A 16,934-nucleotide genomic window follows, 5' to 3' on the forward strand; every position below is an offset into this window, starting at 1 on the left:
TACATGGGGAAAGTTTGAGCAGAGCAGCCAGCTCACTGGCCTCCCATGATCAACGCTGGTCTTGGTTGTGAGCCTATGTGAGATGCCCCTTTGAGGATTCCCAGAAGTAGAAGGAAGGGTGGGGTGTGTAGAAGGGGGTCAAAGTCCCTTGGGAGTACTGGAGGTTGGGTAGAGAGTGGCAGGAGGGGCTGGTAAACATTTAGTTTATTGCTTTTCTCACTTTACCTTTGATCTCCAAGGCAGCTGAGATCTGGAATCTCTGGTTTCATTTGTTCCTCTTGGATCCCCAGGGGTTTATAGAGGTTGTAATGGATTGTTTTAAATGTTTCAGAAACTCTAATGGATATCATAATACGTCTGTTTTCTGCCTTTTGCATACCCAGTTATGGATGTGTCTGATTAATAAATCATGAGGAAATAAATTACTTATTTTTCAGTGATTACAGCCTCTTTGGCAGACAATGTCTTTCAAAACAAGAGAGATGGGGGAAGAATAAAAGGCAGTTTTGATGTTGATTAGGTTGATATAGCTCTAGAAACTCTACAAGGTTTCTTTCCTGGACTGGAGCATTCTCCCAGGAAGGGGTTGTGCAATTGAGCAGGGGTGGGAACATCTGGAACCACAGGGCCCTTGAAATCATTTGGTGCAGTATAGGACAGACACATATGATTTTTGTTGCCTCCCTCTGGCTATCTGCCTGCCTTGATAATTTGTTACTGTCTGTTTGTACTGGCATTGGGGCTTGAACTCGAGAGCCTAGATGCTGTCCCTTAGCACTCTACTACTTGGGCCACAGCTCCAGTTCTGAATTTTTTTGGTGTCTACGTGGTTAGTTAGTGATAAGAGTCTTATGGCCTTTCCTTCCTAGGCTGGTTTTGAACTGTGATTCTCAGATTTTCAGCCTCTAGGATAGCTAGGATTACAGGCATGAGCCATTGGTGCCCAGCTTTGTCTTGATACTCTTTATGGCCTCCAAATAATGCTATAAATACCCAAATGCCTATGGCTCATCACTTTTGCTTGCTAAGGGGGTCAGCAGTACACAGGAGGGATAGAAGTATGGGGCATGTTCCGGCCATTTGCCCTCATCTCTTCAAAAGCCATTAAGTGGATATCAAGAGGTAGTATATGTCCATCATTAGGGGGAAATCTCCATTTCTTTCTTTGAAGTCTGCCTAAGGAAGATATGCAAAAACCCTGGAAAAAAATGAAGCAGCCGGGAGCAACCTGCCTGTTCTGGGAAATAGAATTGTTTTGCTTATGTTTCTCAAAAGGTAACCTGTATCAGACTCATCTGGATTTAGCCTGTATCAGACTCATCGGGAGGACTTGTAATGTGTAACCCTGGGTCCAACTCTCAGAGTTTCTAACTCGATAGGTTTGAGATGAGTCTGAGAAATTGCATGTCTGAGGAGGTTCCAAAGGTGATGATGCACAGCTGTGGCTGTGGCTGCTGCTGCTGGTGGTCTCAAGAGATGGCATGCTGGGAAGAACTCATTCCATCCATTTATACCCAGGGCATCTCTCCAACAGCTTTTCTGTTCCCCATCCTCATCCCAGCCTCTGCTTTCAACAAGTTCACCCTCCACTACCTCTCTCAACTTTCCTCTGCTTAAACTTCTCATATACCTTTCCCTCCTTACTGCATACCCAGACATCAACTCACCTGACTTTCTTCCCAAACAACAAGGAAACTCAGATTTTCTTGAAAACGCAAGTGCAAAAGGAATAGGGAGAAAACTCGGTATTTTCCCATCACTGGCTGGGATACAAGTTGTAGACCATGTGGGCTGAGACTATTGTCCTGGCCAACTATGAGCTGGGCAGAACATGAGATTCTCCACAGCTGAAAGAGCTGCCTGGGGCTAGTGCTATCTGGCCCAGAACTCTCTGTGACAGTCAGCAGGACAAGGTCTGACTTCCTTTGTCCAGGGAGAGAGTTGGAGGACATGGGGTCACATTGTGGGCAGCTTTGTGTAGATTCAAGTTTAGCATTTTAACACATTTAGGTTAGAATTGGCGAGACTCCAATGAGCATGCATCAACATTCCCTGAAGGGTTCAATAAGTACCTATTGCTGGGCCCCAACTCCAAGGCAGGTCATTGAGCAGATCTGGGATAGGCTGAGCATGATCAACCATCAGATTTATCTAAGACCAAGGGACTTCTTCAGTTTGAGGCCTTCAATCCTAAACCAGGAAAGTCCTGGATGAATGGATATGAGTTGATCACTCTATGTGAGGCTTTGCATTTCTACCAAGTTCCCATGCATGGAGATTTTGCTGGTCTTCAAGTACACTTCAAGAACTATTGCTTTCTTGGTCTCATGCAGGTGCAGAGGGCCTAAAATTGGGTGTTCTGGTTCTGGACTCTTCTTAGAGTATGATGCTCTTTAAAGAAGTTAGCTAGAGTCCAGCCTCTGAGTAGCTGCAGTTGAAGAGGCAGTCATGGACTTGGAGAATGGCCACAGGGTTCAAGATTGATTGGGGGAAGAGGATTGGTTAGAATGATGGGGTCAGGGATGACTGAGCATCCAAACTGAAGTAGTGGGTTGGTGACATGTTGCAGTGAATATAGTCCAGGATCTCTGCTCTCTTCATTCTGGAAATCAATGGGTGGCTTGGACTGGAAGTAAAGCTGGGTGAAGAGGCAAGATATTCCCTGGGGCAGAGGTTAGTACAGTAGCAGATAGTTTGGAGAAAGAAAAATCAAAAAGAAGAGAAATAGAGATCATTATGAACTGGGTGTGTATACTTGGGAAGCACAATCAGTTCAGATTCAGTGTCTGAGCTGTTAATTTGTAAAATAATGAAGAGTCTACATGCTAATTATTTGTCTGCTAATTATTTGTAAATTTTGGGGGCAGGTGGATCCCTGTGACGTGAGGTTCCATAGAGAGCTAAAGTGTGTGTGTGTGTGTGTGTGTGTGTGTGTGTGTGTGTGTGTATTGGGGAGAATACTCTTCCCTGTCCTGTGATTCACCAGCTTCAAATGCCAAAGAAATTCCCAGTAGGGGCAGAGTGGGGAAACCAGATGGATAGAGGCCAGAAGTAACTTTGTTGCCCAAAGGAAGAGATGTAAGTATGAGACTCTGTAGCTTCACGAAGTCAGAGACTACTGCAGCTGGACCTCCCTTTGTTTTAGGCTTGGATGTATACAGCACACCTCCTCACATCTTGAATTCCTGCTCAGCTTCGGGCATTCTGAGCTTTTCTTCTCAACATCTCTGATACAGGGTGGTTGGCTCTTAACATTCATTTTCTTGGCTAGTCGCCATCCATCTTCTGAGTGTCTACTCTGCCAAGAAACTTGTGGGAGTCTTAGAATAGCCTATTCAACTCATAAACAACTTCAATTAGCTAACACTTGTCATCTATTGCTTTATTTTTCTGCCAGATGGTCAACAATGTCTACCTGAAACTATATAACCTAAGTCCATACTAGATGTCCCTAAGGGCTAAGATGTAGACTCTAGTATTTCATAGGTTATTTCCTTAGAAAAACCAGCCTAATCTTCTTTGTAGGTCTTTGATCATGAGGGAAAAATAGATCCTTGATAGAATAAAGAAGCTGAGTATACCTGCAGGAAGTGTTTCTTTTTTTTTTCTTCTTCTTTATTTTTTACTAGACCACACCTATCTCCTAACTCTCTTTATTTATCCTCAGGGTTGATTTTTACCCAGAAGTCTCTTTCTGCAAATAACTCTTTTGAACTTGCCTTATGAGAATGGAGTCAGCTAGTATTCCAACTACAGGATAATTTTTTCTCTTTCCCTATACCTGCATTTACTGAGGGATATGTTGGGTCTAATGGGGCTTTGGGGTTAACTGGGTGGAGGTAGGCCCCTCTTCCACCTAGTATGCCTGTCTTCTTTGGACTTTATGGGTTTCCATTGGTCATCTCTGCAAAATACCATGGGGATATAGATTATAACCACATTGGGTTGATGCAGACTTTCTTATAAATTGCCTTAAAAATAATAGATCCGTAGCAGGAGATGGTAGTGGGGATGGTAATCCCAACACTCAAGAGATGAGGCAGGAGGATGGTGAACTTCTGTCCAGCCTGGACTGCTTTAACAAGACTCTCTTTTTCAGAAAACCAAACAAAACCACATGTAAATAAATAATGAGTAACCCTATAGCTCTAGAATCATTACAAGTTATGAAATGACCTAAGATTTGCAACTGTTGGCTTGATTTCTCCAAAGGGAAATGGTATGCTTTAAGGTATTTGCCAGTTTAGGAGTTTGCAGAAGTCTCAGGTCGATGCTGAATCACATTTGATATTTGTGATTGTGATGTCATCATTATCTCTTCTAAACTGTAAGAAGCAGTGGTGTGGACTGAGATGGGGTGAATGAAAAAACTCAGCTGCGAGTCAGGCACTGGTGGCTCCTCCCTGTAATCTTAGCTACTTGGGAGGTTGAGATCTGAGGATCAAGGTTTGAAGCTGGCCTTACCTGGGCCAGTAATAAGGTCAATGAGAGACTTGCCTCTTCAATCAACTACCAAAAGCCAGAAGTGAAGCTATGACTTAACTAATAGGGCATTAATCTTGAACAAAAAAGCTAAAGGACAATGCTTAGGCCCTGAGTTCAAGGCCTAGTACTGGCATACACACACACACACACACACACACACACACACACACACACAAATCCCAGCTGCTCCCTAGAGAACCAGTTGTAGGAACTACCAGGAATAGGCCTGGAGAGTTGTAGGAAGTTCTCCATGTCCTTTGGGAACACTTTCTGTGAAGATAAGGCCCATGCCAGACTTAGTCTGGCCTGATGGGGCTCCTCCTCTTTCCTCCTCCCTCCAAACCCTGCCTGCATGATGCATGTGCTCTGTGCCCTGGCATCCCAAGTGAGGCAAAGCAGCATGGAGTCCTTTCTGTTCATTCTCTGGCATGCAGAAAGCCAGGGTCGTGCAGTGCACACCCCAAAGGAAAAGGTTCGTGACTCACTTGCCATGGAAGCATGCATCACTTCCCTTGGCCATGGCCCTGCTTCACTTGCTTGTTCTGCCTGCGGCTGTGCAGGGTTGGGGAAAAGCCAGCCAGCTATTTATGGAGGGAGGAAAGAGGACTTGATTGGCAGTCTGGAAACCTGGGTCTGCTGCTTGAACTTAAAAGAGCCAATTTATTTGTGGGCTTTAGCTTCCCTATCTCTAAAATGACAGGGTTTCTGGAAATCTTTGCTCTTTAGTGTCTCACAGATGCCACCAACAACAGGGAACTTGCTAGAAAGGCACAGGCTCAGATGTTCCCCAGGCTTATGGAATCTGAAGCTACCTTCAACTAGACCCCTGGCAATTTGCCTCCATCTGGAGTAGCCCTACTCAATGATCTCTAAAGATTATCATTGGTTCTCCTGACCTCCTGTTCTATACTCTGAAGTGTCTCTGAGATTCATCCTTGCAGATGTGCAACGGTGGCCTGTGGTTCACTCCAGAGAGATGGTCTTCTGACTTCCATGTGCACAGCCTGGGTCTGCGTTCTCAGTTGAAGATTTAAAAGTGGTTCCAAAGGTATCCAGTGATGGTAAAGACCAGGAGTCTTTTCTCTATGAACTTTTTTTTTTTTCCTTCTGGGGCGGCTAATCCAAGGGCTAGTAAGTCATCGACTGGAATGGAATTTAATTCACTTCATCCTGTTACCACACATTATTCCACACTCACTCCCAAAGTAGTGGTCACAAGCGTTATTCTGCAAGAGCATGTCTTCTAATTAGAGAGAAAATAGAAGAATCAAACCTAGACCTTATCTGTATCTATATCTATATCTATCTATATCTATGCAGCAATTCTGTCTTTATCTTGTTCTCTGACAGATGAGAGGATGAGCGTGAGATGTAAATGGCAGTTGAAGATTGCTTGGAGTAAATGCATTGTGTGAGGTGTGGCTCAGCTATTGCTTAGCCTGTCTCAGCTCTCTCAGTTTCTTTCAGATGTGAACACATTCTCTGGGCTGCAAGTGATCTTAGTTTTTTGAGATTTGCATATTTGTAACAACTTGATGCTGCTAAGAGAAAGATAGGCAGCCACTGCACTTGTGTTCCTATTGTCTGGAAACAGAAAACAATTGGCATTTCTCTAATCATAAACCAAACCCAAACAAAACATCCAGCAATGTTAGTCTCAGGAAGAGAACGTATAAGGCCTCCAGCATAGTATTGTCCCTAGGATAGAGAAGTTTCATGGATAGGCAACTTTTCTTGTGTGTGAATTCCAGAATGCCAAGTTAGATGAGGTGACCCCTCAACAGTATGTAGTCAGCTGAGACACACATAGCAAACTTGTAAATGGGAAAATCAATAAGGTTATAAGTAAAGATGGTAGAAGGAAGTTCTGGAAATCTTTCTTTTAATGCCTCAACTAGGATGTTATTTCATGATGTCTTTTCAGGTTCCTGGGTCTAGCAAGGTTGGTGGAGAGACTCAGAAATGCCAGATGACCCCATGGTGCTGGAGTCACCCGGTTCTGTCTCCACCACACCATGCTCTAAGCAATCCCTTCCGGAGACAATGTGGAATACCAGGGTTTATGCAAAGTCAAAGTAAATGAAAAGGAACACGATGCCCTGAAATCAGGGACTAGAGAGTTGTTATGAAATCATATTGACCCAGAATCATGTAATGTCATGTTAAAAATTCATTTTTTTTCATTTGGGTAACTACCTCAGACCACAAAAGATATGAAGCAGATGAAAAGAAACACATAGACATACAGAGTGTCATATAAATTAAAAAATACAAAATCAGACCAAGGGAAATATAAATTATTCTTCACACACTGGCAGGTCAGGCCTGACTGAGAAAATGGTAGACATCTAATCACAACAGCCTGGGGATCTTGATCTTCAGAGTTGCTGTAGTTGGGTTTCACTTGACCACATGTAATTTAGGCTCAAAGAAAAATCTTGGCTTTGAGGCTATGAAATGAATGACGGTACAGTGCAGCAGAATTCTGATGTGCTTGTCAGAAAAGTGCCTGGAGGGTTGCAGTTGACTGAAAGCTGAATATAACAACCCACGTGGCCAGGCTGTGAAAACGGATGGGTTGAATGGTGCACAGTGTGTCCCTTGAGGAGGAGAAAGTCCTCTGACACAAAGCTGCACACTCGGGCTTGCAACCAACATCTTAGAATATGATACCATATAGCCACAGGTAAGCAGGGATGCTCTGGAGTTTTCCAGGGGCTCAGAGAGTCACCTGGGTCAAAGACTTAGATGGAAGTAGCAGCAATGCTCTGAGACGTGTGCTTGTAGGAGACACCTCCCCGCTCCCCATAGGAATTTCTTTTCTTGGCTTCAATTGTTTGGAAAGGACATTGAGATGAGCACGGAGCTTCTCGGTGGCATATAAGCCCATTAAAGCCCCACTGAGGTAACTTCCTAGCTTCTCAGGCTTTCCACAAACGATTGAAGTGGCAGCAGTAACTTCAGTGGTCTAGTGCAAGGTGCTGGGCCCCTTATGGAGTCCTGGCTTCCAGAGCCACATAGAGGCATCCTTGTGGGTTCCTCGTGGGTACCGTTAAAGGATGAATCTTGATTTTCTCCTTCTCCATTAAACAGGGCCTGTGTTGAATAAATGAAGATGAGATGGGTCAGTTGAGCCTCAGCTACATTATGTTATGCCTGTGTAAAACGAGGGTAATTCTTGGAGTCAGCCAGACTCAGGTTTGAATCTGGGTGCTGCCCATCACCAGCATGCTTGCCTTGGACTAGCTCTGAGGTAGCTCTGAAGCTCATTTTCCTCTGGTGGGAAATGGGAGCTTGAATCCCTATGCACAGAGCTCTAAGCAATAAATAAGATCATGAAAATAAGTGCTCATAGAATCTTAGTTTCTCTCTCCACTCTATCTTGTAGGCAAATCTAATATATCTCTCTGAGCTCTGGGTTATCATCCTGCTTCTGTCTTGGATGTGTTTAGACATCCATCTTAACTTACCATTTCATCCTCCTTTTTCCCTCTTTGTTTCCAGTCTCTGACTTTCCATCCATCCTGTTCAATTTTTGGTAACTCTTCCTTTAAAAAGAGTCCTGCCCAGAGAAATGGAGGGACAAAGGGTGACCAAATGCAGTAGTGGTACTCATTAGACACTCTGTCGAAAATGAACTGTACAACTTGTGGGTAGGGATGGGAGGGAAAAACTGGGAAAAAGTAAGGGAAGGGATGATATTGTCCAAGAAGAGATGTACTCTTTACCTGATTTATGTAACTGTAACCCCTCTGTGCATCATCTTTATAATAAGAGTGAAAATATTTTTAAAAAAGTCCTGCCTTCAACCAGGTATGCCCTGTTTTATTGATTTCTTTCACCAAACTTCTAAAAGACTACTCTGCACATAGTTCTTGTACATCTGAACAGCCACTCCATAAGTAGCATGAATCTGATCTTCCCAGCATTTAATGATAAAGGCTCATTTCAGAAGCTCATCACTTTCAAACACTTCAACTTCCTTGACCACTCTGAAGCATTTGATGGTCATTCCTACATTCTTGTTATTATGCTTTCCTTTGTCCTCTGTGCCGCCTTCCTCATGCTCCCCACTTAGAATTACTGGGTGCTACCATTTGAGTTCCCCAAGCTTCCTTCACTCTCCCATCTTCCAAATGTAGGCATGGCCTATGGTTCTAACTTTGACTCCTGTGGGGAACATCTATCCAAGGCTAGGCCAGTGTTTGGCACTTTTTTTCTTTAAAGGGCCAGGTAGGCAATAGCGAAGGTTTTTCAGGCTGTAGAGTCTCTGTTGGAATTACTCAATCCTTCCATTATAGCATAACAGCCAGGGACAATACATACGTCAATGAACTGGTTGACAGCCAAAGAAACTTTACTTATAAAAATAGGAGGTAGGCTAGACTTGGCCATGGGCCAGAGTCTGCCGGTGCCCAGTCTAGTGGAAAGACTATCAACAAGAGGCAGATACAAGGATTTCATCACTCACTGGTTCTGTCATGTTGGTCAAATTCTAAACCTCTGTGCTCCTGACTATCCTTATCTGTAGGAGGTGAGTGATTGTGATGGTGATCCTTTCCTCAGTGAAGGAGCCCGGTTCAGTAAATTATACTGTTCCTTTCCCTTTCTTCCTTCCTTCTTCCCTTTCTCCCTCCCTTCCTTCATTTTTCCTTTCCTCTTTCCTTCTCTCTGCTATCCAAATCTCTATAATCTTCCCCTTTCCCACCTGACTCCCAGCCATATCCCAATCCTACCTCTATCTCCACATCTAACTCTCTTCTGAGTTAAAAAAAAATCTGCAAAGTTAAATGCCAACCGGGGTGCACCATTTGCATCTAAAACCACATGAAGAAAACACATCATGTTAACACTGAGACCTTTCCTGATTTCCCTCATTCTAGGGATGGTGAGGCAGCTGGAAGTCCTCTCCACTGCCTCTCCCTGCAGGAGAGCAGGGCAGTCTCCCTCCCCAGGCTGTCCTCAGCCTTCTCCCCTCCTCTGGTGGCCATCATTTGAGTCCAAGCCCTTACAGCTCACCACTTGAGCTCCACGAACTCCCTAATACATTCTGTCATTGAAGTCAAGTTATTCTACCTCAGGAAGAGGGAGGGGTTGTACAATTCTCCAGTCTGTAATGTCAAAGTAGGCTTCTCCATTCTTGTCAAGATATCAGGATCCTCACCTGGTGTTCAAAGTCCAGGCACTAAAAACTGAAGACTCTGACCTCTTAGTCAAATGTGTCCACTTAGCCTCCTAAGACTCGAATTCTTTTGTCTCTGCAGTCTTTTATTTTGGTCAGTTGTGGAGCTTGAAATCTGGGCCTCAACACTGTTCCTTTGCTCTTCAGCTCAAGGCAAGTGCTCTACCCACTTGAGCCACAGCGCCACTTCCGGTTTTTCTGGTGGTTTATTGGAGATAAGAGTCTCAAGGACTTTCCTGCCCAGGCTGCCTTTGAACCATGATCCTCAGATCTCAGCCTCCTGAGTAGCTAGGATTATAGGCATGAGCCACCAGTGCCTGGAAGCAGCCTTTCTTTTTCCCAGGCAACCTGTGCCATTTCTGCCTGTCGTGTTCTTATCTATTCCTTAAGAGTCAAGCCAGACATCTGAAACCAGGAGGCCAGACACATGGCCTCTTGCTTCCAGTGCAGAGACCCTGTGCCTCCTCCTAGCTCTCAGAACCTGTTGCAAGCCTTGGGCTTAACTCCCGGAATGCTTTTCCCCATATACTTAAGTGAAGCATTGTGTACTTGTATTATCTCTCCCTTTTAGATTAAAATTCCCTGGAGAGATCTGAGAAATGTCTGGCTGTTCACACAGTGCCAGCATTGTGTTTCCCTGAAGCAAGGGCTTGCTGAGTGGGTAACAGAGACCCTTTTTACCCAGCTCACCTTTAGGCAGACTTGGCAATAGACTGACCTCCTCCATAGGCAGGGAGAAGAGGCTGCCTGTTAGAAACGCTAATGTGGAGGAGGGATAAACAGGCATATGTAGGTGGGGGATCATGTGTTTGAAAGGTGAAGGAGGTGATCTCCATTTCTCTCTGTATTGTTAAATGGGTGGGTTGTTTGTAGGACAATAGGAGAGGCAGACACCTATAGGGTACATCTGTGGTTGGGGATATGTGGTTTTGGACACTCTTTGTTAAAGGACAAGAGTTCTTACCTGACTTTGCCTGAAGATTTAATTATCTACAGGAAATGCCCAAGAAGTAGAATATGGAGAAAGTGCTCTGAAAATAGAACAGCTGAGTGATTAAAAAAAATAATAAATCAAAGGGCAGAATATCTTGCTTGGTACACAGCTGGGCTATAAAAATGAGCCATTTATCTTGAAACTTAAGGGACAGCCTTTGAGATTTAGTGCCAGAATGCTCTCTGGTCTTCAGAGAATTAGTAGGCTGAGGGCAGAGTACAAGCCACAACCTACCTCCCCACTACAATACCAGATGAGAAAGTGGCCTTACCTCTGGTGCAAGGTGGAGTAGGTTCTAGTAACCTCATCTTCCTGAGCCTCTGAAGGACAAGGGAGGAACTGAGGCCAGTCAGTGTCAGGAGACCACATTCTTTCCTTTACCCCACTCTTGAGAATCGAGGACTGGTAAAGCCAGTCACAATCTCCCCTTACATCGCAAATATGGCTGGAGATCAATCCTACTCAGGCCAAGGGTGGCAGAATGTGAGGGAACTGAGTTGAGTCATTTTTGAAAGATTTTTTTTTTTTTGGTAGGGGAAGCTTATAGTGGCATGAAGCCTTATTTGCAAGTTCATCAGCAAAACTGTTAAAAATCCAGTGTTCTTAGTAAACAAGACTTATCTGGGATGAGGGCAGGGAGACTATGGGATTTCTGTTCCTCCAATCTGCACCTCACCCCATCTACTTACCTACTCCTGTTGTAAAGGAGTAAATAGAATAATAAAAGGAAATAGAGTGAATTGCTGCAGGTCCCATGAATGAGTAAAATAGCTTCCTGAATGGCAAGTTCCAGCCCACACTGATTTACCCACCTGTCTAGCTGTCCTTACACATGGCAGGGAATGTAGAGAGAAAGAGCAGTGTGGCAGGTGGATCTGTCTGGCTTTAAGGTCCACCCGGAAATGGAGTCTGGGGAATGCAAAGGCAAAAGTGTTCTTTGCCCAAAGAACATCATGGAGCCTGGCATTTTCAGGTAGCATCTGCTCACTTTACTACCAAATTCTGCCTTAAGAACTGATCATAATGCCTCAAGGTTGTCTTTTTTGTTTTTTTGGTCAGTCATGGGGCTTGAACTATCTGGGCACTGTCCCTGTGCTCTTCAGCTCAAGGTGAGTGCTCTACTGCTTGAGCCACAGCACCACTTCCGGTTTTCTAGTGGTTTGTTGGAGGTAAGAGTCTCACGGACTTTCCTGCCTGTGCTGGCTTTGAACTGCGATCCTCAGATCTCAGCCTCCTGAGTAGTTAGGATTACAGGCGTGAGCCACCAGCGCCTGGCAAGGTTGTCTATTTTGAGGGAATTTCTTACCTCTTCTACTGTGCCAGCTTTCTGTGTCGGGATGGAGGCTTAGCAGGGTGCATGTGGCTTACTTGGTCATCATGTACATAGTATTCAATATTTGCTAATCCACCCAGAGACATCTACTTGAGTTCACTACTAATCTCATTATTTCCACTTTACAGATTGGGACCTGGGACATGGAGGGGAGGTAGTAACTTGCTCCTGGCCACACAGCTGTGAAGGAACAAAACTGGATTCAAGCCAGATTATGTGGAGTTTGGCCCAGGGCATTGGGTTATTGAACTTGTATGAGAAGATGGACTGAGCAGGGAACCTCATGCCTGCCTGGTACCAGGCACTTTGGTTCCTCTGAGCTGTGCTTCGGATATCCTTTGGAAACAGATTCAATGATGTCAGGCCTAACCTTGCTTATGTCTCTTCAGTGGCTTCTTATTGTCCTTAAAGTAATGACTAGCATTTCTTAAAGGGGCTTCAAAGCCTGCTAGATCTGGTCGCTGCTTACTGCAGGGACCCAGTCCCTCTTTAGCACCCGATCTCTGCTCTTATGTCTTCCTGCTCTCTTTTACTTCCTCCTCTCCAAGGCTTACCTATGCTCAAGCCATGGCCTCTCCTGAAAGGCAGGCTTCCCAGCCAACTCCTGCTTCCCCTATACACGTTTGGTGCTCAGCCTGGCATCACTTCTTCTAAGAAGCTTGCTGGCACTTCACCTTCCAGATCCATTCCCTCTTGAGTGTTTTTGTGACATCAACCTTCTCTCCTTCTTGGTCCTCACCTGACTTTGATATTGCACTGCTGCTAACGTGACTATGAAGCTGACATCTGTCGCTCTCACCAGACAGTAAATGCCTTGAGAGCAGAGCCCTCATGGATGCTGTTTTTTTTTACCACATCCCAGCTGCTTTTATATAGTGCGTGACCATTCTAATGAATCAGCAGACATGTCCGGGCCCATCTTGCTTTGAAGATTCATCATGCCAAGTGAGAGATGATCCCTGTCACTACCAACTTGCGGCACAAAATGTGGACTCTGAGTCAAGTTTACTCACCCCAGACTGCACATTCAATAACAACATCCGATGTTTGCGAGCATTACGCCATTTGTAAAGAGCCTTTTTTTTTCAGGCTTCCCTCTTTTTGGCCCCTTTAACAAAGCTAAGGAATAGCATCTTTAGAGAGTGATGCAGCCGGTCCAAGACCATCCAGCCAAAAAATATGAAAGCACAGAGCAAGTCCTGAATGTTCTAGTATCTCATATTTTCCTGCATTCCCCGCCCCCCCCCCCCCCCCCCCCCGCCAGGTACCCACAGAGGCCTTTTCAATTCACTTTTTGTTTCTTTCAGTTCTGAGGGTCAGATGCTATCTCCCATAAAAGATAGAAACACTATTTCCTTCTTTCAACTCAGCAGTGACCTTTGCTTTTCCATCTCCTAATCAAAAGGGAGTGCCTGGCTATTAGTCCCACGCCACCTGGGGAGTAGGTTTAACAGTCAAACCAGCTTGGAGCTCTAATGGAAAGCTCCCATCTTCTCAAATTCAGAGTTGTATGAAGCTTCCCAGCTCTATCTTCTGGGTTCTGTCTCTGTGTGAATTTACTCCTAGAATGTACTGCTTCTTGGGTTCTTGGCAGTCAACAAGGCCCCCTTTCCAGGTTGTGCGACTTAGGGTTTGATCAGTGAACTCCTCGCCCAAGCCATGGTCTCTTGACTTCTGGATCTCCGAGGTTGGCCTAGGAACACGAGTTAGCTGCATTTGTGGGTGTGTAAGGATTGGTGGCAGGGGCGCTATTGAGAGTGGAGGTAGGTACACTAAGAGAGTGTGGGCAGCAGCTCCTGGCTCTCTCTGGTGTGTCTCATTTCGGGCAGGTGCAGGGAGGAAGTGAGCTAGAAGAGCCATTCTGGCTGGTTCCACTCTGCTTGCTCCCACATAGCCCAGTCCACACCCCACAGGCATGTAAGCAGCCACCGGGGAACTTTCCATCCTCATATTACATTAGAAACATTTTTCTCCCCCTGGCAGGGGCTCTCCCAGGTAGAAAATCAAAATGATCTCTTTTTCATCTTTCAAATCTCAAGTGGAAAGGAAAGCTCTTTCTCCATGGCAGGCCAGATCACTTGTGACATAACAGGACTGGAAGAAACCGTGGAGAACCTCTATGAGAAAACAGTTCCTGGAGGAGAAAACAACTGGTCCACATTCTCCTGCCTGGTCCACCATGAACCCAGGTTGATAGAATTCCCAGTCAAAGAGCTAATGTCTAGTCCTGACTTGTCCCTGCTGGTCTGAGTTTCCCTGGCCACCCTTCTAAGTAGGTCTTGTGTGGACTCACCTGGTCCTGACCGGTCACCCTGGATGGAAGCTGCATCTGATGCCTTTCATCGACCCCAGGTTTACAGTAGCATGTCACCTCCTTGATCCATAGCCAAACTATATGTCCAGCTTCTCAAGAGGCACTTCGATATTGAAGCAGTACCAGGCAAACCAGAACAGAAGACTTAGGGCCAAGATCAGAGCTCCTGTGTAGACTAAGAAGTCCCAGTAGTTCAGTGTGGCAAAGATCCCCAGCAACAAAAGGACCAGGCCTACAGCGTCACTCAGGAGGGCAACTGTGAGGATGAATACACAGCGCCCAGGATGGCATCCAGCACATGGCCTACCCAGGAGCATTGCCTGGGAGCAGCCCGAGAAGTGTAGCCACACTCCCCCGTGGTGATTTGCATGCTAGGTGGCAGCCCTGTCTGCCACTGCCTTCTCTCCCTCTGGGTGTGAGCAAATGAGTGAGCTGGCGCGTCTTGGAGCCACAAGGAAGTACACGTGGGTCCACCTTTATGAGTCTGGCAGCCAGTGGGGCAGGATATTTCTTAACTGTTTCATGGTTCAGGAATGATACTGACCCAAACAATCTGACATCACTGTTAATTGGCCTGGTCAGTTCTGGGACCAGCCGAGCTATGTGTAGTAGAGGAGTCAGGGTACCACCTGCCTTTGGATGGATTTGTAGTGTTGGGAGTCCTGAAAACCTGGAGGAGGAGTGGTCCCATGCCAGAGACCCTGAGGCTCCTGTTCTGAGACACGGTGGCTTTATCTAACGTGGCAGCGTGGGGTGGTGTCCTTCCTCCTGTCCGCTCTGTTTTCCTCTTATTGATAGTGAAAGGAGGTTTTATGTAAAGGACGTGAATGAGAATTAGTTATTATAACCAATTTTGAAATGGTGCTCTGGTCAACATTAGCAAGAGAAAGTGTATTTGTCTTGTAATGTCTCTACTCTTAGGAGAATAGGAGGGAAAAAGACAGGCTGGGAAGGCTGGGTGGACAGAGAGAGGACAGGAGGAAGGGAAGGGACATCTAGCCTCTGTTGGCTGTAGACTCAGTGTGGATCAAAGTCCACGCCCCCTAAAAAAAAGTCAAGAGATATTTCCAGGGTCCATCAATTGTATTTTTCACATAGACTACAGTTCTGTTTACTTTCTCTCTGGTGAGAGTGGGGTGCTCTTCCAGACACCCCATCAATCCATGAGGAACTATGGATTACGTGGAGGGGATCTTACCATGGTGCCCACTTTCACTGTGTGTGGACCGAGCCTGATAGGATACCCCTTGGCAGAGCTACACACATTGGCATCCATCTGCTCGATGTCTCAGGATATATCACTATGGCTCTGAGTGAGGCCTGGAGCTAGGTGCCCCATCTCCCTGGGCCTCACTTTCCCCAGATAAACAAAGAAATTCATTTACAGTTTTGCTTTCATTCTCCCTAAAGGGTGAGAAAGAGCAGGTTGTTTGAATTTAGTTTCCTATGTGCAAAATAACATGAGAGAGAAGCTTTCTGAAAAAGTATTGGGGGTGGGGAATGAAAAGAGGAATGGCATATGCTGGAGATTTTAGACTCTGACACAAGATAATCAGGTAGCCAATCTGAGGCATGTCAAGGTGAGGAGTAGCTGAGGGCCAGCTCCTCACCCAGCATCTGCATCCTTACCCAGTATACTATTTAGAAGGATCTATGTGTGAGACTCCACTTTCCCATTGCCAGGGTAGTCATAGCTCTTCTAATTGTGGTCCTGATATTGACCAGAAGAGTACTTCTTGAGAACAGTTGATGAGTAGCAATACCTCTACCCCAGGGCAGGTGGACTCCTCCTGTGGCTATATATGGCCAGGTTGATATGTCCTGGCCTAAATACATGCAAGATCTTAGGGATCCTACAGGTTAGTATGTGTGTGTGTGTGTGTGTGTGTGTGTGTGTGTGTGTGTGTGTGTATGTGTGTGTGCACATGTATGAGCATGTGTCAAATCTAGTGTGACCATTTTAATGCTAAAACATCTGCGCGCTGGCATATCCCTCCATCTTGGACTAAAAGGATGGTCAGACAACATCTTCCCATCTGATGTGTAGGGACGCTTCAGGCTAGCCTCACTCTACACAGGTGCTGAGTGTTGCAGGGAATTGTGGCTTCCTTAGGTGCGGGATTCCCTCAAGAGTTTCAAGTTGACTATACTTGTTTACTACAAGTTTACTACATTTGTCCGTTAGCATCACCATCATCGGTGGAAGATGGGTTCCAGGACCTCCTCAGATACCAAAGTCTGTAAATACTCAAGTGCCTTATATTAATTCACAAAGTATATAAACTATGTACATCTCGCTGAATACTTTAAACCATCCTTAGGCTTCTTATAATACCAAATGCAATGTAAATGCTATGTAAATAGTTGTTATACTGTATTGTTTTGGGAATAATGGCAAGAAAAAGTCTATATATGTTTAGAACAGAAGCAATTTATTTTCAGTCTGAGGTTGGGTATGCTTATGGATGTGGAAGCCACAGTTACTAAGGGCAGACCATGCTATTTGTCTCTCTGTCTCTGTCTCTCTTTCTGTCTCACATATGCACACACACCATGACATATTCACATCCAAAAGGAACAGAATTGAAACTATTCACCATGTGGGTCTCTAGAACTAATTGGCACA

At 45.2% G+C, this 16,934-nt stretch overlaps 1 protein-coding gene across 1 annotated transcript; it reads right to left on the minus strand.

The window, feature by feature from the left end:
- Nucleotides 1–6,642: 6,642 nt before the first annotated feature.
- On the minus strand, nt 6,643–14,707 carry Tmem238l (transmembrane protein 238 like). Its single transcript, XM_042693573.1, has 3 exons — nt 14,288–14,707; nt 7,956–8,047; nt 6,643–7,581 (listed from the first exon to the last, which is right to left on the minus strand). Exon 1 carries the CDS (start codon nt 14,623–14,625, stop codon nt 14,386–14,388), a length of 240 nt encoding a protein of 79 aa, XP_042549507.1. The 5' UTR covers nt 14,626–14,707; the 3' UTR covers nt 6,643–7,581; nt 7,956–8,047; nt 14,288–14,385.
- Nucleotides 14,708–16,934: the final 2,227 nt, after the last annotated feature.

Source organism: Dipodomys spectabilis, unplaced genomic scaffold, assembly GCF_019054845.1.
Source record: "Dipodomys spectabilis isolate Male_0828 unplaced genomic scaffold, ASM1905484v1 ptg000004l, whole genome shotgun sequence".
NCBI lineage: Eukaryota > Metazoa > Chordata > Mammalia > Rodentia > Heteromyidae > Dipodomys > Dipodomys spectabilis.